At 53.6% G+C, this 23,156-nt stretch overlaps 3 protein-coding genes and 1 long non-coding RNA gene across 9 annotated transcripts in view; 3 read left to right on the top strand and 1 right to left on the bottom strand.

Annotated features, from left to right (window-relative positions):
* Positions 1 to 9,979, top strand: part of LOC140638659 (uncharacterized) — a 46,216-nt gene extending 36,237 nt beyond the window's left edge. Inside the window, exons 2-4 of one of the 2 annotated variants that reach the window (XR_012035663.1) lie at positions 6,591 to 6,789; positions 8,468 to 8,609; positions 9,821 to 9,979. This is a non-coding gene — a long non-coding RNA (uncharacterized lncRNA). Of the gene's footprint in view, positions 1 to 6,590; positions 6,790 to 8,467; positions 8,983 to 9,820 lie in introns of those variants that run through there. The other variant, XR_012035662.1, reaches the window with a different exon arrangement.
* A 326-nt stretch (positions 9,980 to 10,305) lies between these two features.
* On the top strand, positions 10,306 to 15,903 carry CORO1A (coronin 1A). Its single transcript, XM_072836372.1, has 11 exons — positions 10,306 to 10,465; positions 12,030 to 12,228; positions 13,404 to 13,526; positions 13,609 to 13,738; positions 13,826 to 14,010; positions 14,164 to 14,283; positions 14,502 to 14,606; positions 14,720 to 14,865; positions 14,981 to 15,038; positions 15,151 to 15,366; positions 15,682 to 15,903. Exons 2-11 carry the CDS (start codon positions 12,031 to 12,033, stop codon positions 15,784 to 15,786), a joined length of 1,386 nt encoding a protein of 461 aa, XP_072692473.1. The 5' UTR covers positions 10,306 to 10,465; position 12,030; the 3' UTR covers positions 15,787 to 15,903.
* A 2,191-nt stretch (positions 15,904 to 18,094) lies between these two features.
* On the bottom strand, positions 18,095 to 19,474 carry BOLA2B (bolA family member 2B). Of its 3 annotated transcripts, none has more exons than XM_072836368.1 (3): positions 18,707 to 19,474; positions 18,518 to 18,615; positions 18,095 to 18,427 (listed from the first exon to the last, which is right to left on the bottom strand). In XM_072836368.1, the coding sequence occupies exons 1-3, from the start codon at positions 18,767 to 18,769 to the stop codon at positions 18,187 to 18,189; spliced, it is 402 nt and encodes a 133-aa protein (XP_072692469.1). In that variant the 5' UTR covers positions 18,770 to 19,474; the 3' UTR covers positions 18,095 to 18,186. The 3 variants fall into 3 exon arrangements, with proteins under 3 accessions (XP_072692469.1, XP_072692470.1, XP_072692472.1); XM_072836369.1 differs by having other exon boundaries at positions 18,095 to 18,331; positions 18,707 to 19,462; XM_072836371.1 differs by having other exon boundaries at positions 18,095 to 18,237; positions 18,707 to 19,453.
* SLX1A (SLX1 homolog A, structure-specific endonuclease subunit) lies at positions 18,765 to 22,200 on the top strand. 3 transcript variants are annotated; one of them, XM_072836365.1, is made up of 6 exons: positions 18,907 to 19,396; positions 20,294 to 20,345; positions 20,434 to 20,766; positions 21,585 to 21,712; positions 21,892 to 21,979; positions 22,061 to 22,200. In XM_072836365.1, exons 1-6 carry the CDS (start codon positions 19,209 to 19,211, stop codon positions 22,088 to 22,090), a joined length of 819 nt encoding a protein of 272 aa, XP_072692466.1. In that variant the 5' UTR covers positions 18,907 to 19,208; the 3' UTR covers positions 22,091 to 22,200. The 3 variants fall into 3 exon arrangements, with proteins under 3 accessions (XP_072692467.1, XP_072692466.1, XP_072692468.1); XM_072836366.1 differs by lacking the exon at positions 22,061 to 22,200 and having other exon boundaries at positions 18,765 to 19,396; positions 21,829 to 21,968; XM_072836367.1 differs by lacking the exon at positions 20,434 to 20,766 and having other exon boundaries at positions 18,920 to 19,396.
* The last annotated feature ends 956 nt before the right edge of the window (positions 22,201 to 23,156 follow it).

Below are 23,156 nucleotides of genomic sequence, written 5' to 3'. Positions count from 1 at the left end.
GCCTCTCTCTCTCTCTCTCTTTCTGTGTCTCTTATGAATAAACAAATAAAATCTTTAAAAAAAATAAATAAAAGACTAAAATAATAATAATAATAAAATAAAAATAAAAAGACAGGCCAGGGGCAGCCTGAGTGGCTCAGGCTGCAGTTTAGCGCAGCCTTCAGCCCAGGGTGTGATCCTGGAGTCCGAGGACCGAGTCCCATGTCAAGCTCCCTGCATGGAGCCTGCTTCTCCCTCTGCCTGTGTCTCTGACTCTCTCTGTGTGTGTGTGTCTCTCATGAATAAATAAATAAAATCTTTTAAAAAATAATAAAAAGGCCAATTGAGAGTAAACAAAAGATCTGAATAGACGTTGCTCCAAAGAAAATATGCAAAAAAAAAAAAAAAAAGAAAAGAAAAGAAAAGAAAATATACAAATGGCCAATAAGTACATAAGGGAAATGAACATAAGAAGCACAAGAGATGCCTGGGTGTCTCAGCGGTTGAGTGTGTGCCTTTGGCTCAGGTTGTGATCCCGAGGTCCAGGATCGAGTCCTGCATCAGGCTCCCTGCGAGGGCCTGCTTCTCCCTCTGCCCATGTCTCTGCCTCTCCCTGTGTATCTCTCATGAATAAATGAATAAATCTTAAAAAAAAAAAAAAAAAGGAGAAGCACAACGAGACTCCATTTCACACTTACTAAGGTGACTATAAGGAAGGAGTCAAATAATTACAAGTTTTAGAAGAAAGCAATCACTAGTGTATCTTTTCTTTTAAATTTATTTATGATAGTCACACAGAGAGAGAGAGAGAGAGAGAGGCAGGGACACAGGCAGAGGGAGAAGCAGGCTCCATGCACCGGGAGCCCGACGTGGAATTCGATCCCGGGTCTCCAGGATCAGCCCCTGGGCCAAAGGCAGGCGCTAAACTGCTGCGCCACCCGGGGATCCCATCGGCGTATCTTTTCTTGTGAGTAAAGACATCTTTCCATGAAGCCACCCCTAATGACTTCTGGTCTCATTGGCTAGTTTGAGACAAATGATCATTTCTGAACCAATCACTAGCAGGAGCGATAGGGTTTCCATGATTGAATCATTTGGAGCAAAATGTTTCTGTTTTTTTTTTTTTTTTTTTTTTTTTTTTTAGGATTTTTATTTATTTATTCATGAAAGACACAGAGAGAGAGAGAGGCAGAGACACAGGCAGAGGGAGAAGCAGGCTCCACGCAGGGAGCCCGACGTGGGACTCGATCCCGGGACTCCAGGATCACGCCCTGGGCCAAAGGCAGCCGCTAAACCGCTGAACCACCCAGGGATTCCCAAAATGGGGGTTTTGGTAGGCAACCATCATAGCACCACGACAGACTTCCAAAGGAAATTCTGGTTCCTGTTACTAGAGTATAGACTATGAATAGAAATAGAATCACATCTATTCTATATGGTAATGATCGGGGAAAACCAACAAATGTCTACTTCACCATCAGAAACAGCTAGGATATGGTGAGAAAAATCATTGACTTGAATTTTGGACTCTGCCACTAACTTATTGGTGAGTTTAGAGGTTACTGGACTCTTTAGCCTTCAGTTTCTTCAAATGGATTTAGTCTTTCTAGCTTTAAAAAAATTATTTATTTATTTTTTTTTATCTTTCCAGCTTTTATTTTATTTAATTTTATTTTTAATTTTTTTTTTATTTATTTATGATAGTCACAGAGAGAGAGAGAGAGGCAGAGACATAGGCAGAGGGAGAAGCAGGCTCCATGCACCGGGAGCCTGATGTGGGATTCGATCCTGGGTCTCCAGGATCGCGCCCTGGGCCAAAGGCAGGCGCCAAACCGCTGCGCCACCCAGGGATCCCTCTTTCCAGCTTTTAAATAGTACTGCAATTGTGTGTGTGTAAATATTTATGTATGTATTTATATTTATATACATTGCCTTCTAGCAATGAAAAAAGGCACACATGCTTTTCTGAAATTCTGATAACAACATAAGAACAACTTTTGTAACTACCGTTCAGAATCTCATTACCCAATGGGACACCTGGGGTTGAGCACTTGACTCTGGCCCGGGGGCATGATCCTGGAGTCCCGGGATTGAATCCCACATTGGGCTCCTTGCAGGGAGCCTACTTCTCCCTCCGCCTATGTCTCTGCCTCTCTCTCTCTCTCTCTCTGTGTATGTGTCTCATGAATAAATAAATTTTAAAAAATCTAAAACCAAAAAAATCCAAAATCTCATTACCCTAATATTCATGTACAATGAGACTCCTATATCATCAGAAACATAAAAGTGACTGTACCTACCTAAATCATGCAGTTTCATGTGTGTTTTTACCTGCCAGGCACTGTTCTTTCTTCCACCCTGATTTTACTTTGTGGAAAGTTTTGTTCAGACTCTAACTAATTGGTCTCTGGGCCTTAGTTTCATCCCCATAAAAAGAAGGAGGGGAAAAGGTCCCTTCTAGGGTTAATGTCCCAAAATTCTATTGAAGAACCTCCAAAGGAGACTGCAGGAGGGATTTGTATCAGTTGAAGAGACCCTATCTGGGGCTGACAAGGTTTTGGAATAAAATTCTCCCTAGAGCTCCCATGTGTGGTGAATTTGGTTCCAAAATGGAAGTTGGTCCGTGATGGGTCTGGTTCTTTGAAAATGCAACATGTTGGAAATAAATAAATCAAGCTGGGGCCTTCTTTGCTGAATGTCCTTTGCTTTATGTGCACATCACTTCTCCTTTTCAGATTAGTCAAAGCAGGCCCCTGAGCCTAGCCAGCAGGCTGTTTATCTCACTGTAACTCTGAGAACTGGAAAACCTGGAATGTATTTGTCTTCAGGCACAATTAGATCAAGGGGCTCAGCAAAATCATCAAATCACTCTGTATCATTTTTGTCCCCACACCTCACTCCCACTTGGTTTTCCTTCGTTAGCCTCATTCTCAGGAAGGCTTTCCTCACATAGTGACAGAAATGACTCCAGAAGAAAAACACCCAAAGCTGACATTGATTGGTGCTACTTCCACTTCTGGACCAGAGATAATGGACAGGCACAAAACTTGGGTCCTCTAACCCAGTCCCTGGAGTGGATTCTATTCTGAAGAATAAAGGAAATGGGACTGACATGGTCAGAGCTGTGCATTAGGAAAAGGAGTCTGGCTAAGGGACAGGGATTGAAGGCAGTGGAGGAGATTGGGATTGGGGAGGCTCTTGGAATCATTCTGGGCAGAAGTGAGGAGGGGTTGAACAGGGATAATGGCAGTGGACTGGCCAGGAAAGAAAAATGGTGAAGGTAGAGTGTATATGAGTTGGTGGTTGATTAGCAGTATTGGGAAAGAAAGATTTTTTTTTTTTATTGAATGTTGGGCCCTATGCTGGAGAAATAAAACTCCAATATATGAATTACCTTGATAGAGAAAGGCACCAGGGGTCACTGGCACAGAGGAGAAAGGAAACCAGTCTAGGAGTGGCAGTGTGGGGGAGTGTGGGGCGAGGAAGGCTTCACAGAGAAAGGAGTTTCGACCCGTGTCTTATTTTTTTTAATTTTATTTATTTATTTATTTATGATAGTCACAGAGAGAGAGAGAGAGAGAGAGGCAGAGACATAGGCAGAGGGAGAAGCAGGCTCCATGCACCGGGAGCCCGATGTGGGATTCGATCCTGGGTCTCCAGAATCGCGCCCTGGGCCAAAGGCAGGTGCCAAACCTCTGCGCCACCCAGGGATCCCTGGACTCGTGTCTTAAAAGGATAAGTAAGGTACAGAAGAGTTTGGTAACAAACACAGAGTAAGAGATTTCAGTCCTGTGCCAAGGGCAAAGAACAGAGTCCAAAAAATTGCTAGCCAGAAAAACCATATCCAAACCAAAGACATATTTAGTTTTGCTCATATAACATTTTTAGAAATTTTTGAATTAGCTGCCAACATGAAAGATCTGGAGCTTTCATATAAAAATCCATATTTCTAACTTGTCTTGAAAAATTGGGTTTAGCTTCACAGGGCCCACATTCCTGAGTGATAACAAAGGGCTAGTGCAGCCACAGCCCCTCCACTCTCTGTTGTAGTTCACCTGACCCACATCAACTGCTCATTTTACCCTCCAGTCCTCTGTACCCCATTCATTAAGATAGCTGTAAAATCTCTGACTCTCCACTGCATCAAAAGGAAGAGTCAAATTCTTCTCCCCTGGAATCTGGGCTGGTCATGTGACTGCTTAATAGTAGAATGTGGTAGAAGGACCCCTGTCCATCACCTGGCTTACCATCTTGAGGTGCTCTCTCTTGGCACACTCCCTCTCAAAACTCTAGAACACACTCCCTCTCAAAACCCTAGAATAATGAGAGTCTAACGCTAACTCTGAGCACTAATAGTGTTAAATTTTGGAGTATTTTACTCTGCAACAGGTAACTGGACCAGCTGCCTTCTCTCCTCCCCTTGTAGACATCTGAGGGTCCAGCCTCTGGACCAGAGGAGTGAGGGAGCATGTTGGGTTTGGGTAACGATGAATAGCAAGACCAGAAGAGGAAGATCAGGATGGGCTTTATACATGGTGCTGGGGGAGTTTCAGCTTTTTTGTTTGAGGAACTGATAGGGTTTTGTAGGGTAGGCATATTATGATCATGAAGGTGACTCTGGCCATGCCATTAAAGAGGAATCAGAGTGTGGTCACTAGTCAGAGAACTAGTGCAATGGTCCAAGCAACACAACTCAGACGGGGTGCTGGGCACAGAGGGAAAAGGAGAGATTCGAGGTCAAGACCTCTTCCTCTGGGAGGCCCTCCCTGAAGTGCTAATAGGATGTGCAGGTCGAGACGTCAGAACTATGGAACACAGCTGCAGATGTGGATGAGATAGTGTGGGGATTCTGAGAGCCAGAAGAAGCAGAGCCCTGGGAGCACTCCACAAGCCAAGCAAAGGGAGTTGCTCTGCAGGCAGTTGAGAGAGAGAGCTGCAGAGCAATGCAGAGAAGCAGGAGAGGGACACCAAGAAAAGTAGTCAGGGGACATCAGATGATCACCAAAACAGTTGATTTCATGATCAGGTTATCGGTGGCCTTGGTGAGGGCAAGTCTGTGTCTGATGGTGGGAACTGGAGCCAGACTCACATAAGTGGAGGAGTAAATAGAAGATGAGGAAGTGAGGGCAGTAAGCGTAAACAGCTCTTTCAAGAAACTTGATGGTGAAGGGCAGGAGTGAGATAGGGAAGTGGTTTGAAGCTGCCAAGTTGAAAGAGGCTCCCCCAAAGGCGCAGAGCCTTTGTACACACCCAAGAGAAGGGGTCCGTGGAGAGTAGAATTTGGCAGTGCAAGGGTTGAGGGACAGAGTGAGGCTGCTGAAGAAATGGGGTGTGTCCCAAGAAGGAGGAGTGATCCCAGGGCCCAAGTAGGACATCTCTGTGGTGACAGTCTCTGACTATTTATAGGGACTGGAGGTGCTGTTGCTGGTGGGAGTGGAGGGGCTGAAGGAGTTCTCACTTCTTTTCTCCATAAAAGAGGAGTGATGATCATCTCGTAAATGTGAGGAAGGCAGCCTGAGCAGACGGCCAGCCAGAAGCGTCTGGCAAGGTTGGCTTAGGCCTGAGCCTGTGGGAAAGGCATCCTTATGTGCCTCCTGCAGGGACTCGTTCTTGAATGTGGGTCAGAGCTGAACCTACAGGCAGCTGGAAGACCAGCTGAGAGGAGGCTGGGGAGCCAGAGGAGCAAGGGACCAGACTATCAGAGGGACCCCTTGCACGTGAGACCCCATCAGTTCTTTGCTTAGAGACTTGTGTGCACTTCTCCTTGTCTTAGGAACAAACTCCTTAAGAAGACATGGGTTGAGGGATCCCTGGGTGGCCCAGCGGTTTGGCGCCTGCCTTTGGCCCAGGGCGCGATCCTGGAGACCCGGGATCGAATCCCACATCGGGCATCCCGGTGCATGGAGCCTGCTTCTCCCTCTGCCTGTGTCTCTGCCTCTCTCTCTCTCTCTATCATAAATAAATGAAAATTGAAAAAAAAAAAAAAAAAAAAAAGAAGACATGGGTTGAGAGCCCTCCTGGTCTGCCTCCTGCTGATCCTCCCAGCTTTACCACCTTCCCCTTCACCCCAGGCACCTGAGGCTTTGGCCAAGGTGAAGAGCTCACCATTCCCTAAAATGTCCTTGTCTCTTCCTTGCCTTCACTGGAATTACTTTCCCCTTCTCCTTTCCCTTCTCTGTTTGGCAAACTTTTATTCAAAACCGAATTTTAGGGATCCCTGGGTGGCGCAGCGGTTTGGCGCCTGCCTTTGGCCCAGGGCGCGATCCCGGAGACCCGGGATCGAGTCCCACGTCGGGTTCCCGGTGCATGCAGCCTGCTTCTCCCTCTGCCTGTGTCTCTGCCTCTCTCTCTCTCTCTGTGTGTGACTATCATAAATAAATAAAAATTAAGAAAAAAAAACCCGAATTTTATTTTTATTTTTTAAAAAATATTTTATTTATTCATGAGAGGCAGAGACATAGGCAGAGGGAGAAGCAGGCTCCCTTGGGAGCCTGATGTGGGACTCAATCCCAGGACCCTGGAATCATGACCTGAGTCAAAGGCTGATACTAAACTGCTGAGCCACCCAGGCATCTCCAAGACCCAGTTTTTTTTTTTTTTTTTTTTTTAAGACCCAGTTTTAATATGGCGTCATTCATCCATTGCATCACCTATGGAGTGTCCACCGTGCTTCTTCCTGGCTTGCCGTCCCACCTGCCCTTCAGCTTGTAAACCCATCTGCTCTGAGAGGGTTGCCTGGACAGTTTGAATGGACTCCTGGGTTCCAGAGTCAGCATATTTGTATTTGAATCCCAGTTTGCATGACCTTAGGTAAGTCATTCATCTCCTCTGAACCTGAATTTCGTCACCTGGAAAAGAGGAACAGTAAAATAGCTCACAGGGCTCCTGAGACCCCAGCAATGGAATGTTAGTGCTGCACTGGGTACCTAGTGCTGCCTGGAGAAGTCAGGACTCTTTTGGTTTCACGTGACAGATGCTAATTTAAAAAATCTTCTTTTATGGTTGAATCAGGATCCAAAGAAAGCCCAAATATGACAGTTGATTGACATTTTTAAAGACTTACTGTTTTCCTTCCTTTTCTTTTAATGCCATTTATTTGTTGAAACCAAGTAATTTGTCCTATAAAATTTTCACACATTTCTAGATCCACACATTTTCACATTGTAGATGTAACTGCTTCCTCATGGTATTATTTACCCTGTTATTCTATCCCCCTTATTTCATACAGGCTAATAGTTAGAGCTAGAGGCTTGATTAGATTCAAGATGCTGGTGATGATGATAATGATGATTTTGGTAACAATACTACAGAGGTACTACTACATGCTTATTGCATCATTTTATAGGAGATACATAATGTCTGCTTATCCTACTTTAAGTGATGTTAAGATTGACTGCTGAGTCTTTTTTTTTTTTAGGTAATCATGTAAAGGTGAACATAAGAAATTGCTAACATTTTTTAGGTGTAATTATGTATTACATAATGGTATTGTGCTTGGGTAAAATAAAAATCCTTATGTGACATACAGTTACATGGTGAATCTCAAAACATGCTGAATGAAAAAAGCCAGACCCATACTGTATGATTTTATTTGCATAGAAAATTCTATACTGACAAAAAGCAGATCAGTGGTTGTCTGGGGCCGAGGATAAGGATTGGTTGTAGAAGGGCATGAGGGAAATTTTAGGGGAGATGGAAATATTTCATATCTTGATTATGGTGACTATTACTTGGGTATATACATTTGTCAAAACTAATGGAACCATGCACTTAAAATGAGTGTGTTTTGTTGTATGGAAAGAAAGATGTATTTTATTGGAAACAAAGTTGATCTTTAGAAGGAAAAAAAAAACATGGTTATAACACAAATAAGAAAAATCCATTCAAAATAGCATCAAAACTATAATATGCCTATTGGGGAAAAAATCTAATGAAATATAAGACCTTTACAGAGAAAATTATAAAATTATATTAAAGGACATAACAGAAGACATAAATATGTGGACAAATGTACTACATTCATGGATGGAAGTCTCAATATCATTCCTTAATTAATCTATAAAGTTAATTCAATTTTATGAAAAATTCTAAGAGATTTTATTTATTTTTTAAAGATTTTATTTATTTATTCATGAGAGAATGAGAGGCAGAGACACAAACAGAGGGAGAAGCAGGCTCCACGCAGGGAGCCCGACGTGGGACTCGATCCCAGGTCTTCAGGATCACACCCTGGGCTGAAGGCGGCGCTAAACTGCTGAGCCACCTGGGCTACCCTCTAAGAGATTTTAAAGGAGTCTTTATTTGTTAGAAAGGAATACTAATGTATTTAAGTTGAAATGCTGTGGTGTCTAGGATTTGTTTTGATGGATTCCAAGAAAATAATGTGGAAGAAGAAATGAATCAACGTTTGGCCATGTGTTGATAATTGTTGAAGCTGAGGGATGGGTACACATTCTAGAAAGTGAACAACGCTGTGCACCTTTTACAGGTGAGGAAATGTCACTTTCCCCAGAAAACAAGACATGGTGAAGCTGCAGTTCTCCAGCTCTGACTCCATCATGTTCTACAGCCTCTTGAGGGCAGTCCTGTCTCTCTCCATAGTGGATGTACCCCTCAGGACTCTTTCAGTTGTAAGTGCCAGAAATCCAACTCAAAATTAATGGCTTATGTGGAAAAAAAATTTATGTGCCAGAATATGCACTGTGACAGAAAGGTTAAGGAGTTCAGGCACAGCTTGATCCAGGTACTCAACTGATGTCAAGAATATGTCAGTCTTGGGGATCCCTGGGTGGCTCAGTAGTTTGGCACCTGCCTTTGGCCCAGGGCATGATCCTGGAGTCCCGGGATCGAGTCCTGTGTCGGGCTCCCGGCATGGAACCTGCTTCTCCCTCTGCCTGTGTCTCTGCCCCCCTCTCTCTCTCTCTCTGTGTCTATCATGAATAAATAAATAAATAAATAAATAAATAAATAAATAAATAAATAAAAAATCTTAAAAAAAAAGAATATGTCAGTCTTCATATCTCGATTCTGCAGCTGTGTGGGCTGATGATTGCCGCCAGCTTTTCCTAGATGGTGACCAGATGGTCACTACTAGTGCCAGTCTTATAGCCAATCTTATAGCCGGTCTTATAGCTTTTTCTTGCAGCTTCAACCAGTCTGCTTCTGATTACATAGCCTTGAATCAAGTGCCCATCCTTAAACCAATCAAAAAAGATTGCTTGACTGGGGAACTGTGGCCCTGTGCCCACCCTGGACCCCCTCTTGAACTTCAGGGACTGCCAGTGAGGAAAGGTTGGTCCCCCAAAGGAAAATCCAGAGGTGGCCGTCAGTAAAGAGGGTTTGGTAAGATGGTGGGCCAGCAACACCCAACAGATACACTGTCCCAGCGCCCCTCATACGGAGCTGTCAGCCCAAATACCCAGTGATCATGGGGAGAGCCAACATTTATTAAGCACTTGCTACACCCAAGAGGAGGTGCATAAAGCTTTGCTTCCCCCTATAACCTCTCGAGTTAGGTAGGACTCTTACAGAGGGAGAAACTGAGGCTGAGGGAGGTTAAGTATCCTGCCCTGGTCACTCAGTAGTGTGACAACCAGGAGCCAAACTCAGCAAGCATCCTGATTCTGGAGTATGCCTCTCTTGCCCTCTGCATTGCCACCTCCCTGACGCCTTCTCCAAATCCAAGGGCGACGATGGATTCCTCCTTCCTCTTGAGTATGCAGTCTGGCTTCTACTCTGCTTGGCATCCCTGGAGCCCTCCTCTCCTCTTCCTCTGGGAGGCTGAGAGCCCTCTGGGGGCAGGAACCTGACCCTGACTCATTGACCTCTGCCGCTCCTGCAGGAAGAAGCCTCCAGAATGCCAGAGTAATTCATTTGTTCCCTGTGAGGTAGGCGAGGCAGAGGTGCTCCAGGGTGAAGACCTGAGATGGCAGAGAAGTGACTCTCCCGAGGCCACGGTTTGTAAACGGAGGAGCCTAGACGAGACCCCAGGGCTCCCCTCCTCTCCGTTCCTCGTCTGGGAGTGGTGGTGGGGGGGCGAGGAAGGCAGCTCAGCCTTAGCTGGGGGTGGGCGTGGGGGCCTGATGGGCGCTTCTGCGAACGCCAGGGACAGGATGGTGAGTGGGCTGGGGACGGACTGAAGGAGGGAAGAAGGAACAGGGTATTTTTGCATTTTGACATTACAAAAGTGCCGATTAGATTGTCAGCGAGTGGCCGGCAGCATCTGTTTGGGTTGGGAGTTGGCAGGCGCGGCCGAGCGCGGCGGAGGGCGGGGCGGCCGCGGGCTGGGGGGCGGGGAGCCCTTCAGGAGCTCCGCCCAAAGGGGCGCTGCCACCCCTAAGGAGGCGGGCAGCGGCGCTTCTCATTCATTGTCTTGACAAGAGCATCCTCAGCGGGCAGCCTCTGGCTCCGCCAGCGCCTTCCTCCTCCTCTTCCTCCTCCTCCTCTCCCTCCTCTATCCGGGGGGTCCCTCCTCTCTCAGCGGCAGGTAAGCCCGGGTCCCCGGGCGAGGCGCCGGGCATCGCTGCCCTGGGCCACCTGTGGGGCAGGCGTGAGCCGGGCGGGAGGCGGCCGCGGGGGCGGCGGGGCTGTCAGCGCGCGGCGGGGACCGGGGACGGGGCCGTGCGCGCCGCGCGTGCAGGGGGCTCGCCGGGGGGCAGGGGGTGCGCGGGAGGGTCCGTCTGCGCGTCCGGGGCGCCGTGAGCAGGCGGGGTGAGGGACCACCGCAGCCAAGATGGAGGTGGGGGGCGGGGGGCTGGCTCGCGCCGGAACGGGCGGCGGGGGCGGGGGGGCAGGGTGGGGTGAGCCGAGCGGCTGCCCTGAGCTCCGAGACAGGAAGGGGTTGAGAGCAAAACAAGAAAAGACCAAGTTCCCCTTTCCGCGGTTTCTGGGCCTGGTACCTGCAGTGGGGGAGGAGGCGGGTGGGGCGATGGCTTCCTGTTCCCCAGCCTTGGCTTCGGGGCTACCCTCGCTCCAGGCCCAGGGTCTGACCCGGGACTGATCCCTCTGGCCCCGGACTGCTTCTCCTCACACGTGCTCCTCACCTGCTGTCTGGGCAGGTGGGCCCGGAGCCTCCCGGAGCCGACCAGGGCCGACCAGGGCCGACCAGGGCAGCGGGGTGCCCCGCGAGAAGGGCCAGGGCCAAAGGCAGTCTAAGGGGTGAAACCGAGGAGGGGGTAGAGGCCTGGCGCCCACGCTGAGCAGGGAGGTGATGCAGTTGGGCTTCAGGATGGAGCCTGGAGCCTGGGGAGCCAGAGGCAACACCATCCTCTTCAGTCGCTCTCTGACCAGCCAGGTGGGAGAAGCCCCGCTGGACCTCAGGGAAATCAGTGCCACCTCTCCCTGTGCATAGTTCCAGAGCAGGTGGAAATGGCACTTAGGGGCACCTGCTCAGGCAGACTCGAGAGGCAGAGGTGTGGGGAGGAGAGAGTGGGACCCAGGCCATTTGCCTGTTTCTGGTGCCCAGACACCTGCTGGGGAGGCCACCCTGCCTCTGATGACCTGCATCCTGGGCAGGTCAACGTGCTGCTTCCCCCTGGATGCCTAGCCCCGTGCCAGGAGGTGAGGGAGGCCAGCCCTGCCCCTGCCTTCAGGAAGCTCTCTGTGTGGGTGTGAGCAATGTGAGCTGTGGCTGCTGTGATGGAGTGAAGCTACCCTCCAGGCTGTGCCCCCAGAGGGTGGGAGGGTGAGCCATGGAGAGAAAGGGCTGTGTCTGGCAGCAGCCGACAGATGGGCTCTTGGTGCTACTGCCCCCACCCCACCCCCAGGCTCTGGAATAGAGGCTGAGGGTACAGACCAGAGGCCTGGGTGGGCAGAAAAGGTAGGCCTTGCAGGTTTGCCAGGAGTGACAAGGGGTGAGGAAGGTGAGCATGAGGGCAACAGGATGGTAGTTACAGAGGACGGAGCAGGGAGCCCAGGAAGATGCTGGGGAAGTTAGCTGAGACCCTAAACACCAGCTGAGGGGTGTCCTGGGGGGACATGGGGAACACTCTAAGGTCAGAGTCAACCTGAAGGGAGAAAGGCCCTCAAGCCCACGTGCCCCTACCCCCCAGGATGAGCCGGCAGGTGGTCCGCTCCAGCAAGTTCCGCCATGTGTTTGGACAACCAGCCAAGGCTGACCAGTGCTATGAGGATGTGCGTGTCTCACAGACCACCTGGGACAGTGGCTTCTGTGCTGTCAACCCCAAGTTCATGGCCCTGATCTGCGAGGCCAGTGGCGGAGGGGCCTTCCTGGTGCTGCCCCTGGGCAAGGTGAGCCCCTGGAGTCCTTGGGGCAGTAGTCTTCCACTTGAAGGGGCCTCTGATCCTGATTAGGTGACTGTCACCAGGCCTTCTGGGGCTGCAGCATTGTCATATGTAAAACTGAGCTGGGCCACATGAGCCTTAAGCCTCCTCCAGCTCCAACATGCAGTGGTCGCATGGAAACTGAAGCTCAGGTGACACCAGAAAGGTCATATAGCGAGTCCTGCAGACCCAGGGCCAGGTGTCCCAAGTCTTAGCCCAGGGACTTCTCCCCTCTGGAGCACAGCCTGGGCTCCATGGGGTCTGGGCAGACCCAGTGGTGCTCACGGGGTGGGAGGGGCTTGGGGCCAGGCCAGTCTGAGCCCCCATCACCCTCCAGAGCTCCAGCCAGTTCTGGCCCCGGGCTACAAGCAGGGAGGACATGAAAGGCCCTCTCCCCTCCCCCAAACCTGCCTTCCCTCTGCTTCTGCTGCTCACAACCCCCCTTCCGCTCTGTTGACCCCCACCCCCAGCACACTCCTTTGCCTTGAGGGGTGAGACAGGAAGGGGACATGGGCCCTAAGTTGTTACCTTAAAAGGGCTGATGAAAGCCAAGAGAAGAGGAAGTGGTTGTGGGGCGAGAGCTGGGTGAGCTCTTCACACAGGAAGCCCTGTGGCGGCAGCTGTCCCCGGAAGCAGCCATTTCCAAACCTTTGCTCCTGCTTGGGGCCAGTTATGACAGACTTCCCCAGTCCCTATCCTATTGGAAGGACCCATCCCCATTCCCACACTTCCTGGGGAATCCTACCCTTAATACAACCTCCCCTGCCCAGGGCCCTGGCCTATCATCCCCTGGGAAGCCTGGTTCAAGGAAGCTGGGGTGGGAGTGCCAGCCCTCAGGGCATCGGCAAGAAAGTGGGGGTAGAGATGTCAGGAGTTGGCCAGTAAGGCAGGACTGGGGCCCAGTGTGTCCCTGTTACCCAGCCCTGCACTCCTGTTGTGCACTTCTCACGGCCAGCCCTTCTGAGTTGCCCTGACACCTCTGGGATGGGGGTGGAAGACCAAACCCTCCCACCCTAGGGCCTGTCCCACCTCCCAGGGACTCCACTGCCTTCCTCTCTGGGCCTCTCTGAGGGGTGTGGGGAGGTTAGATCTGGTTCGGTGAGCAAAAGCCCCTCCCTCAGAGGCTCTGCTGTGCTCCCTAGACTGGACGTGTGGACAAGAATGCACCCACGGTCTGTGGACACACAGCCCCCGTGCTGGACATTGCCTGGTGCCCGCACAATGATAACGTCATTGCCAGTGGCTCCGAGGACTGCACAGTCATGGTGAGTAGTGGGGGGCCGGGGGAGCTGTAGCACTGGAGCTGACATCTGGAGCCCCCATGTGTCACTCGCCCCTTCTCTGCAGGTGTGGGAGATCCCTGATGGGGGCCTGACACTGCCCCTGCGGGAGCCTGTCGTCACCCTGGAGGGCCACACCAAACGCGTGGGCATCGTAGCCTGGCACCCCACAGCCCAGAATGTGCTGCTCAGTGCAGGTGCCTCTGGGGAGAAGAGGGGTGGGCTGGTTGCCTGACAGCAAAGGTGGGAGGCTCATGGCTTCTGACACCGGGGATATCACCCAGGTTGTGACAACGTGATCCTGGTGTGGGACGTGGGCACCGGTGCAGCTGTGCTGACGCTGGGCTCCGATGTGCATCCGGACACAATCTACAGCGTGGACTGGAGCCGAGATGGCGCTCTCATCTGTACCTCCTGCCGCGACAAGCGCGTGCGCATCATCGAGCCCCGCAAAGGCACTGTTGTGGCTGTGAGTTGCCATGAATCGTGACCTCTGACCCTAAGACTTTTGCCCTCCCACATACCATCAGCCAGGTCCCTAGATGCTGCCCTCTCTTGCCCTCAGCTGGAGTCTGGTGCTTAGGATGTGTGTACCTGACTGGCCACCTCCCTTTCCTTCCAGGAGAAGGACCGTCCCCATGAGGGGACCCGGCCTGTGCGTGCTGTCTTTGTATCTGATGGAAAGATCCTGACCACCGGCTTCAGCCGCATGAGCGAGCGGCAGGTGGCGCTCTGGGACACGGTGAGCGTCCAGTGGGGAGCAGCCATCAGGCTGGACTGGAGACTTAATCCCTGCCCTGCCACTTGCCTGATCCTATAGAGCCATGGGCCTCAGTTTACCCTCTGTGGGATGGGGTTTCCGCTGGTTGTTCTGTGAGGGCCCTCCCTGAGTCCCTGCCCAGAGCTCTTCACAGGCCCGATTTGGCCTAGTTCATCATTCTGTCTCACCCATCTCTACAGAAGCACCTGGAAGAGCCACTGTCCCTGCAGGAACTGGACACGAGCAGCGGCGTCCTGCTGCCCTTCTTTGACCCTGACACCAACATAGTCTACCTCTGTGGCAAGGTGTCCTAGTTGGGCAGGGGTGGCCGGAGGGAGGGAGGAGGGAGGAGGGCTGGAAAGGAGCAGGCTGGAGGAATCTTGGTGTTGATCCTGGGGTGTGCGTCCACCGCCTGCAGGGAGACAGCTCTATCCGGTACTTCGAGATCACTTCCGAAGCCCCATTCCTGCACTATCTCTCCATGTTCAGTTCCAAGGAGTCCCAGCGGGGCATGGGCTATATGCCCAAGCGTGGCCTGGAGGTGAACAAGTGTGAGATTGCCAGGTGACTGACCCCTGACCCCGACCTGAGCATGCTCCCTGGGCAGTGCTGACCCCATGCGGACCTTCAACTCCAGCCGAGCATGCTGTGGGCACCGCTCACCTTCTTATTCCCACAGATTCTACAAGCTGCATGAGCGGAGGTGCGAGCCCATTGCCATGACCGTGCCTAGAAAGGTGATGCCCCCATGTCCCTTCCTGAGCCCTGGGCCAGGCACTGAGCTTGCACAGGTGCAGGGTAGCCGTGTGGCCCAAACACTCTCTTAACCAGCCTTGGCCTTGCCCACAGTCGGACCTGTTCCAGGAGGACCTTTACCCACCCACCGCTGGGCCTGATGCTGCCCTCACGGCTGAGGAGTGGCTGGGGGGCCGAGATGCTGGGCCCCTCCTCATTTCCCTCAAGGATGGCTACGTGCCCCCAAAGAGCCGGGAGCTGAGGGTCAACCGAGGCCTGGATACCGGGCGCAGGAGGATAGTGCCAGAGGCCAGTGGGACCCCCAGCTCGGTGAGAAGTGGATGGGGACCTGGGAGTCAGGACGGGAAGACGGATAGGGCAGGGGCTGCTACTGAGGTGGTCACTGTCTTACTGGAAGGAGGCTGATGTTTGGGCCGTGCTACATTCACATTGGGGATCCTCTGCGGGTAATCCTGAGGCCCCAGAGAACAGGTTTCATGTTTACTGGCTTGCAGCTGTCTGGGCAGCAGCTGACTGAGAGACAGAAGGGCCAAGCCCTGGGGCTCCTGGTAGAGGGGAAGGGGGGTGCCTGCATGAGGGGAGCCCAGGGTGGAGCTGGTACTGATGTGGCGCTGGATCCCCCAGGATGCCATATCCCGCCTGGAGGAGGAGATGAGGAAGCTCCAAGCCACAGTGCAGGAGCTACAGAAGCGCTTGGATAGGCTGGAGGAGACAGTCCAGGCCAAGTAGAGGACCCTAGGGCCTCAGCTGGGGCCACGGTATCACCTCCCTCCCTCCATTCACACCCTTCTCCTCAGGCCACAATGGAGATACAAAATAATAATAAAATGGCTTTATTTTCTGGTACCTCTGACTCTGATGGTCACATGAATGGAGGGTCTGCTGAACTGACTTGCCCTCGAACTTCCCCCTTGGTTACCTTGATGAGATTGGTCCATCGCAGGAGCTGGGGGATGCCACAAGAACAGGCTGTGGTAGGCGGGGGCCACCCCATGTTCCTGTGGGTTGAGAGCTGGCAGCATCTCAGGCCCCTTGCCTGGGGCCTCAGGAATTCCCACGGTTACTCAGAATTTGCCTTTCTTGGGCAACCACAACAGGCTGCACGCGACTGTACTGTCACTGTCACTTGTGGGGAAACAAAACTCACATGACACTTGGCGCTTACACGGCATGTTTCAAACTGCAAGCCCAAGAGAGCAAAATCAGGGAATCTTTTGTGAGGCAAAAGCTTACAGGTGAGGACACTGAGGCACAGAGCAGTTGAGGGGCTTGTGGGAGGCAGACCTGGGCTCAGGAGCCATCTCCCCTTCCTGGTTCCCAGTCTTCCCTGCAGTGTGGCCGCCTTGCAGTCCCTTACTCTGGGATCCAGACAGAAGAGACCCATCAGGCCCTGTCAAGTGGGGGCTTAGAAGTGGGCTTCTGATGCCCAGCTCAGTGTGTGACCCCAAGCTAGGACAAGGTGACTGGGATGGGTGTCCTGGCCACAGCAGAGCTTCCCTCATTCCTGACAGGACCACAGCAGGACTAAGTGCCTCATTCATGGCCCCCTGCCCTGCTTCAGCAAGAGGGAGAAAAACAACCATTTGAGTCTCAATCTCTATGCAAGCCATGTGACCCGGGCAAGTCACTTCTCTCCAGGTCTCAGCTGCTCTATAGAATGGGAAGGGATAGCACTGTAGCTCTGAATGCAGTAAGTGGATCCAATCAGAGGTGTGATAAAAGGGAGCAGCAAAAATCTGGACCCTGGGCCTCTTAAAGTGACATTCCTTCCCTGAGCCTGTCTTGCACATTGGTGGGGGGTGGGGCAGGGGGAGTGTGGGTATATGAGCCCTTATAGCGAAGTAGTACTTGAGGATACTTAGCCACTAGCTTTCCTCCTGGCCCAAGGGAACTGAAAAAAGTTCAGGAGAGGATCCTAGGAACACAGAAGGGTTAACCCACTATCACCATGACTTATAGCTTTACTAGCCCATTCTCCCTCTGACAGGAACAAGAGAGAGGTAGCAAGTGGGATGGTTATTTAGGGGTCAAAAAACTGGCCCTGAAAAATGGGATCAGAGTAGTGGAGTGGTTGAAGACTTGGGTTGAAGACTTGGTTGAGACCCCTCACTACCCAAGAGCCCTGGCCCCATCTGGGTCTCTTGCTGCCCTCCTGGGTCTGAGGGACCCCATCTGTGCCAGGCCTTACCAATCCTGGTACCTGTGTTTAAGATTGATACTAGGGGCAGCCCGGGTGGCTCAGTGGTTGAGCATCTGCCTTTGGGTCAGGGCATGATCCCCAAATCATGGGATCAAGTCCCACATTGGGCTCCTTGCTGGAAGCCTACTCCCTCTCCCTGTGTCTCTGCTGCTCTCATGAATAAATAAATAAAAATAAATTTAAAAAAAAGATTGATACTAGGGACATCGTGCGCCCCAATTTTATGGCTCAAGGGGCTTTGTTTTCCCACTTTAACCCTATCCCTATCTCCTGCCCACAGCTCCATTCCTGAAGCCCTCATGGTCTACCCAGGGGCAATGTGGCCACATCAAGCCCTGGGCTAAAGGTTCACTGGACTTCCTCCAGTGGACCAGAAAGCATCCACATTCCAGGTGCTGTGGCGTCCTTGCTGGGGCACCACACCCCAAGACCCTGAAAGGCTGGGTAACCTGCAGGGAAGTGCGAATCCTCCAGTATGCCTCTGACATCAGGCGATGTTGGGGAGTGGGGGAAGTTTGTTAAATTGGCCATCACCCTGAAACCCGGGTACTTTTTCATCTGTGTGTCCCGAAGACTGGCAGAGAGGCCAGGAATCCCCAGCAATGGCCAATGAATAGGGCTGTGCCAGGAATTGCAGAGGCTGGTGGTGCCTGCCCTGAAAAAGACTTTAAGGATGGAAGTTCGATTTTGTAAGTGGGGACACAGAGGCCTGTGTGTGAAGGGCTCGTCCGAGGTAAGACGATGGAGAGCGGGCGGGCGGGCGGGGAGAAACCAGGCTCTAGACTCCAGCCCAGCACCCCTCCCACCCTCCCATATACAACACGCTGACACAGAAGCTGGCCCTGATTCATAATTTAATGGCTGTGTGGGCCTTGGGCTCTTATTTCTGGCGCTCACGGGCCCACTGCTCTGGGGTCAGGGTTTTCTGCTCAAAGGCGTGAATGTGCAGGAGCTCTTCTGCCAGGCACGTGTTCACCAGCCTGGGGGAGAGATGGGGCGAGGAAATGGAAGGCCGGAGTCTCAGTCGTGGTCCCAGAAAGCAGGGTGACCCAGGACGCTGGAGGTCCCCGGGCCCTGGGAACCAAAGGGGCAGAGGGCCTCGGTCTCAGCACAGGGATCCTTGGAAGGCGGGATCCCTGGGGCCGTGGCTCACCGTGCGGGGCCCGCTGGCTGGGGCGAGGGAGTCAGGGTTAGGGGAGGGGCCAGGGTTGTGGCTCCAGCGCTGGGATGGCGCTGAGCGAGGTATTCCCGGGACCTCACCGGTGTCTCTGAAGCAGCGGCTTCCCCTCGAACTTGGCCGACACCACCAGCACTCGGAAGCTGGACGCGCAACGGTTGGGAGTCGTGTCCTCGACTTCCTATGGGGCAGAAAGAACGGCGCGCAGGCTGTGAAGCCCTCCCCTCAGGCGCTCTTTCCCCTCGTTGGGGAATCCAGGCCTCTCAACTCACCACATGCTCTGCCTCCAGGTCCCGCTGCAGCTTCTCCCGGAGGTATTCGGCGCTGAGTTCCATTGCAGCAGTCCAGAAGGGGCGGCAGCCCAGCCGGGATGGAACCCCGGCTTCGACCCCAGCCACACTCCTTCCGCCCTTAGTGACGCCACTTCCGCTGAGGCCCCTCCTCCCGCCCTTACTAGGGCGTCCGTAACCTCAGCACTTCCGCCCTCACGTAAGCCCGGCTTTCCGCGGTTACCATCCAGCAGCCAATCAGAGTCTGCACGAGGACGGACTCGGGCGCTAATTGGGGCCCGCCGCCTGCACCGCAGCCTGGGTTCTGCGAGCCGGTTTGAACACCCTACTCCAGCCAGGAGAGGGTGCGCGAACCTGCATTGCTGCGGCCTCTAAGGTACCTCGGGCTCGCCCCCAAACGCTCTCCCCGAGACAAGGATCTTGCGGCCCAGGCAGCCCAGCCCTCTCTGAGGTCACAGGCCCAGCAATCAACCCACAAATCCCGATGGGCCCTGCGGGGGGCGCGGCGAGGCCCGGGCCCTTCTTCGGCGTCTACCTGCTCTACTGCCTGAACCCTCGGCACCGGGGTCGCGTCTACGTGGGGTTCACCGTCAACCCTGCTCGTCGGGTCCAGCAGCACAACGGGGGCCGCAAAAAAGGCGGGGCCTGGCGGACCAGCGGACGCGGGCCCTGGTAAGAGGGAGCGGATTACTATCCGGAGGGAGGGCTTCAAGAAGGAGGCGGGGCTCGAAGGAGGAGAGGCCTGCCGAGGGGGCGGAGCCCTGTGGTGGCTGCTACAGGGCCGGGGGTGGGGCCCCGGTAAGCAGGGCGGGCCTATCACAGGGGAGGAGCGTGGCGAGGAGGCGGAGCCGGGGCCCCCGGTGAGCAGGGCGGGCCTATCACAGGGGAGGAGCGTGGCGAGGAGGCGGAGCCGGGGCCCCGGTGAGTAGGGCGGGCCTATCACAGGGGAGGAGCGTGGTGAGGAGGCGGAGCCGGGGCCCCAGTGAGCAGGGCGGGCCTATCATAGGGGAGGAGCGTGGCGAGGAGGCGGAGCCGGGGCCCCCGGTGAGCAGGGCGGGCCTATCACAGGGGAGGAGCGTGGCGAGGGGGCGGAGCCGGGGCCCCCGGTGAGCAGGGCGGGCCTATCACAGGGGAGGAGCGTGGCGAGGAGGCGGAGCCGGGGCCCCGGTGAGCAGGGCGGGCCTATCACAGGGGAGGAGCGTGGCGAGGGGGCGGAGCCTGTGAAACAGCTGTGGGATGATGAGGAAGGGTTTGGGGAGGAAGGGGACGATGATCTGGGCTTGGCCCGGCGACAGCACGCTGATGGACAAGGCTGGGGTTAGAAAAGAGAGCCCCCAAGGGAGAGGAGCTGAGGAGGGCTCTTAAGTACTTCCGCTGGAGGTGGGGCCTGAAGTTGGCAGGTGCGAAGGGACTGACCTCCGCGAAGGCGGCAGGGCCCCGCGGACTGGGTTTGAAGCCGGGTGGGCGTGAGGCCTTCGCTCTCGGGTCGGACTGGGGTTGAGCCATGGCGAGGGGATTCGGCTTGACCCGGGCTGGGGCGGGTCTCACGGGCCTCGTTCTTGTCCCCAGGGAGATGGTGCTTATCGTGCACGGCTTCCCTTCTGCCGTGGCCGCCCTTCGGGTAAGAAAGGAGACGAGGGTGGTGGGAGGAAGGCCGGGGCTTGGCGCCTCCCCCGGGCGGCCCTGAAGCCCCTACTCCCCGCCCGCAGTTCGAGTGGGCCTGGCAGCACCCGCGGGCCTCGCGCCGCCTGGCGCACGTGGGCCCGCGCCTGCGCAGCGAGGCGGCCTTCGCTTTCCACCTGCGCGTGCTGGCGCACATGCTGCGCGCGCCGCCCTGGGCGCGCCTCCCGCTCACCGTGCGCTGGCTGCGCGCCGACTTCCGTCGCGAGCTGTGCCCGCCGCCGCCGCCACACATGCCGCTGGCCTTCGGGCCTCCGCCGCCCCGCGCCCGGGAGCGCCGCGCGGGGCCCTCGGCTGACCCGGAGCCCGAGCGCGACCGAGACGCCGACGCCTCCTGCGCCCTGTGCGCGCGCTCCTTCCAGGTGAGCCGCCCACCTGGCCGCCAGGGCCGGCTTGGGATCCAGCTGCTCATGGAAGGACCGGGCGGCCCAGTGACAACCTTGGTCACCGCTAAAATGGGGATGGTACTTGCTGCCATTCTTCGAAACCGGCACCGTCCTGCTCAGGGCCTTTGCTCTTCCCCTTTGACTGTTAGCTTCTGCCCTAGACCTTCACTTCGGTCTTTATAAAATGCCTTCTCCTTCTCCACGAGGTCTTCCTTGGCTCTCCATCTAAAACTGCACTTCTTTCTTGTACACTCCCCTGCCCCCCCTTTTTTTTCCTTTAAAGCCTAAGGACTTACTAACATAGATGGGTTTTTTTTTTTTAGATCTTATGGTCAGTTTCTCCCCTGCCCCAATACAAGGCAGTTCTTGTTCACTGCTGTAAAAAGGTCTGGCAAAGAGCAGGTGGCCAATAAATATTTAACAAATTAACTGGGATGATGGGCCTGACTTCTGAGCTCTCAGGAAGTGTGTAAGTTGAATACTTGCCATTCAGAGATTAAGTGACCTGCCTGAGATCACTTAGCATGTAAGAATTATAGGTCTGGCTGCAGTGGTCATGCTGTTTATATAATCACTGCTAATGCTCAGAGAAAATTGGCTGGCTTAGTCCCTGTAGACAAGTAGTATAACCTCTCCATGACTCAGGTCCATCTGTAAAATGCAAATAATAGTATGTGTGTCATAGCGTTGTTAATGTAGAGCCTCTGCAACAGTGTCTGGTCCATAGAAATCCTGAGTGTTAGCTACATCATTCCCCCTGGTTTTCTCTCTCACCCACCTGCCACCTTCGACAGGATGAAGAGGGCCCCCTGTGCTGCCCCCACTCTGGCTGCCGCCTAAGGGCCCACATGATCTGCCTAGCTGAGGAGTTCCTGCAAGAGGAGCCAGGGCAGCTTCTGCCCCTAGAGGGCCAATGCCCTGGGTGAGTCCAACACTCCCACCCCAGCCTGGTCTAGCTCTGGGAAGATGGTGCCAGTTGTCTATGTCCAGGCCCAGGCCTGAAGCTGAGATAAGCTAAGTCCTTATCTTGGCACCCAGGGCCTAGCCTGGAGGCAGCTTGTGATCCTGACTGTATCTCCTACCAACCGTACCCCTTGGTAGCTGTAAGAACTCAGTGCTGTGGGGAGACCTGATCTGGCTGTGCCGAATGGGCAACGAGGAGGAAGAGGAGGACTTGGAGTTAGAAGAGGTGAGAGGTGGCTTGGGCCTCAGACTCCCTAGCCCACCCCATACCTGAGGCTGCCTTTGACCAGTTCTCTTGTCTCTACAGGAACACTGGACGGACATGCTGGAGACCTGACCCTGACTCACCTCAGCAGCCCCAGCCCTCTGCCCACTCCGTCTGTGCCATCCACCCCCCGCAGGGGTCTAGGCAATTTTTACTTGATTACAATAAAGAGTCTGAGTTAAGGGAACTTTGTGGTGTTTGGGGGGGCTGGTGCTAGGAGGCAGAGGCCCTGCGGGTCACTGGGGCCTGAGGAAAAGAGGAGAATTGGGAGGGGTCACTCGCCAGCATGGACCAGCCTCTCTTCTTCCTAGAGGTCTGTACACCTCAGCTTTCCCCAGCATGCTTGTGATGGCACAGAGTCCTTTGAGTACTTGGGAGACTTAGAGCCCATCTAAAATCAGTGCCCAGGGCAGCCTGGGTGGCTCGGCGGTTTAGTGCTGCCTTTGGCCGGGGCATGGTCCCGGGGACCCGGGATCGAGTCCCATGTCAGGCTCCCTGCATGGAGCCTGCTTCTCCCTCTGCCTGTGTCTCTGCGCCTCTCTCTCTCTGTGTGTGTGTCTCTCATGAATAAATAAAATCTTTAAGAAAAACAAAAATAAGTATTTTCTGAAAGAAATCACCTTTAAAAAAACAAAATCAGTGCCCAGCTTGACTTTGAGCTTTATTTACATTTTTTAAAGATTTTACTTACTGGGATGCCTGGGTGGCTCAGTGGTTGAACATCTGCCTTCAGCTCAGGGTGTGATCCCAGGATCGAGTCCCATATCGGGCTCCTTGCAGGGAGTCTGCTCCTCCCTCTGCCTGTGTCTCTGCCTATCTTTCTCTCTCTCTGTCTCTCATGAATAAAATAAAATCTTAAAAAACAAAAACAAGTATATCCTGAAAGAAATCACCTTTAAAAACACAAAATCAGTGCCCAGCTTGACTCTGAGCTTTATTTACTTTATTTAAGATTTTACTTACTGGGAAGCACCTGGGTGGCTCAGTGGTTGAACATCTGCCTTGAGCTCAGGGTGTGATCCCAGGATCGAGTCCTGTATCAGGCTCCTTGCAGGAAGCCCAATGTGGGACTTGATCCCGGACCCCAGGACTATGACCTGAGCCAAAGGCAGATGCTCAATCACTGAGCCACCCGGGT

Source organism: Canis lupus, chromosome 8 (genome assembly GCF_048164855.1).
Source record: "Canis lupus baileyi chromosome 8, mCanLup2.hap1, whole genome shotgun sequence".
NCBI classification, from domain to species: Eukaryota; Metazoa; Chordata; class Mammalia; order Carnivora; family Canidae; genus Canis; species Canis lupus.
This window is presented reverse-complemented; position numbering and strand designations above follow the sequence as displayed.

Bases quoted from the DNA above. Each gene is read 5' to 3' on its own strand.
- CORO1A (XM_072836372.1), top strand. From the start codon at position 12,031: ATGAGCCGGCAGGTGGTCCGCTCCAGCAAGTTCCGCCATGTGTTTGGA. The intron at 14,284-14,501 runs GTGAGCGTCCAG...CCATCTCTACAG, and splicing joins AGGTGGCGCTCTGGGACACG to AAGCACCTGGAAGAGCCACT. The intron at 15,367-15,681 runs GTGAGAAGTGGA...TGGATCCCCCAG, and splicing joins CCAGTGGGACCCCCAGCTCG to GATGCCATATCCCGCCTGGA.
- SLX1A (XM_072836365.1), top strand. From the start codon at position 19,209: ATGGGCCCTGCGGGGGGCGCGGCGAGGCCCGGGCCCTTCTTCGGCGTC. The intron at 20,767-21,584 runs GTGAGCCGCCCA...CACCTTCGACAG, and splicing joins TGTGCGCGCGCTCCTTCCAG to GATGAAGAGGGCCCCCTGTG. The intron at 21,713-21,891 runs GTGAGTCCAACA...ACCCCTTGGTAG, and splicing joins CTAGAGGGCCAATGCCCTGG to CTGTAAGAACTCAGTGCTGT.
- BOLA2B (XM_072836368.1), bottom strand. From the start codon at position 18,769: ATGGAACTCAGCGCCGAATACCTCCGGGAGAAGCTGCAGCGGGACCTG. The intron at 18,616-18,706 runs GTGAGTTGAGAG...TCTGCCCCATAG, and splicing joins ACCTGGAGGCAGAGCATGTG to GAAGTCGAGGACACGACTCC. The intron at 18,428-18,517 runs GTGAGGTCCCGG...CCCTCGCCCCAG, and splicing joins CCGCTGCTTCAGAGACACCG to CCAGCGGGCCCCGCACGGTG.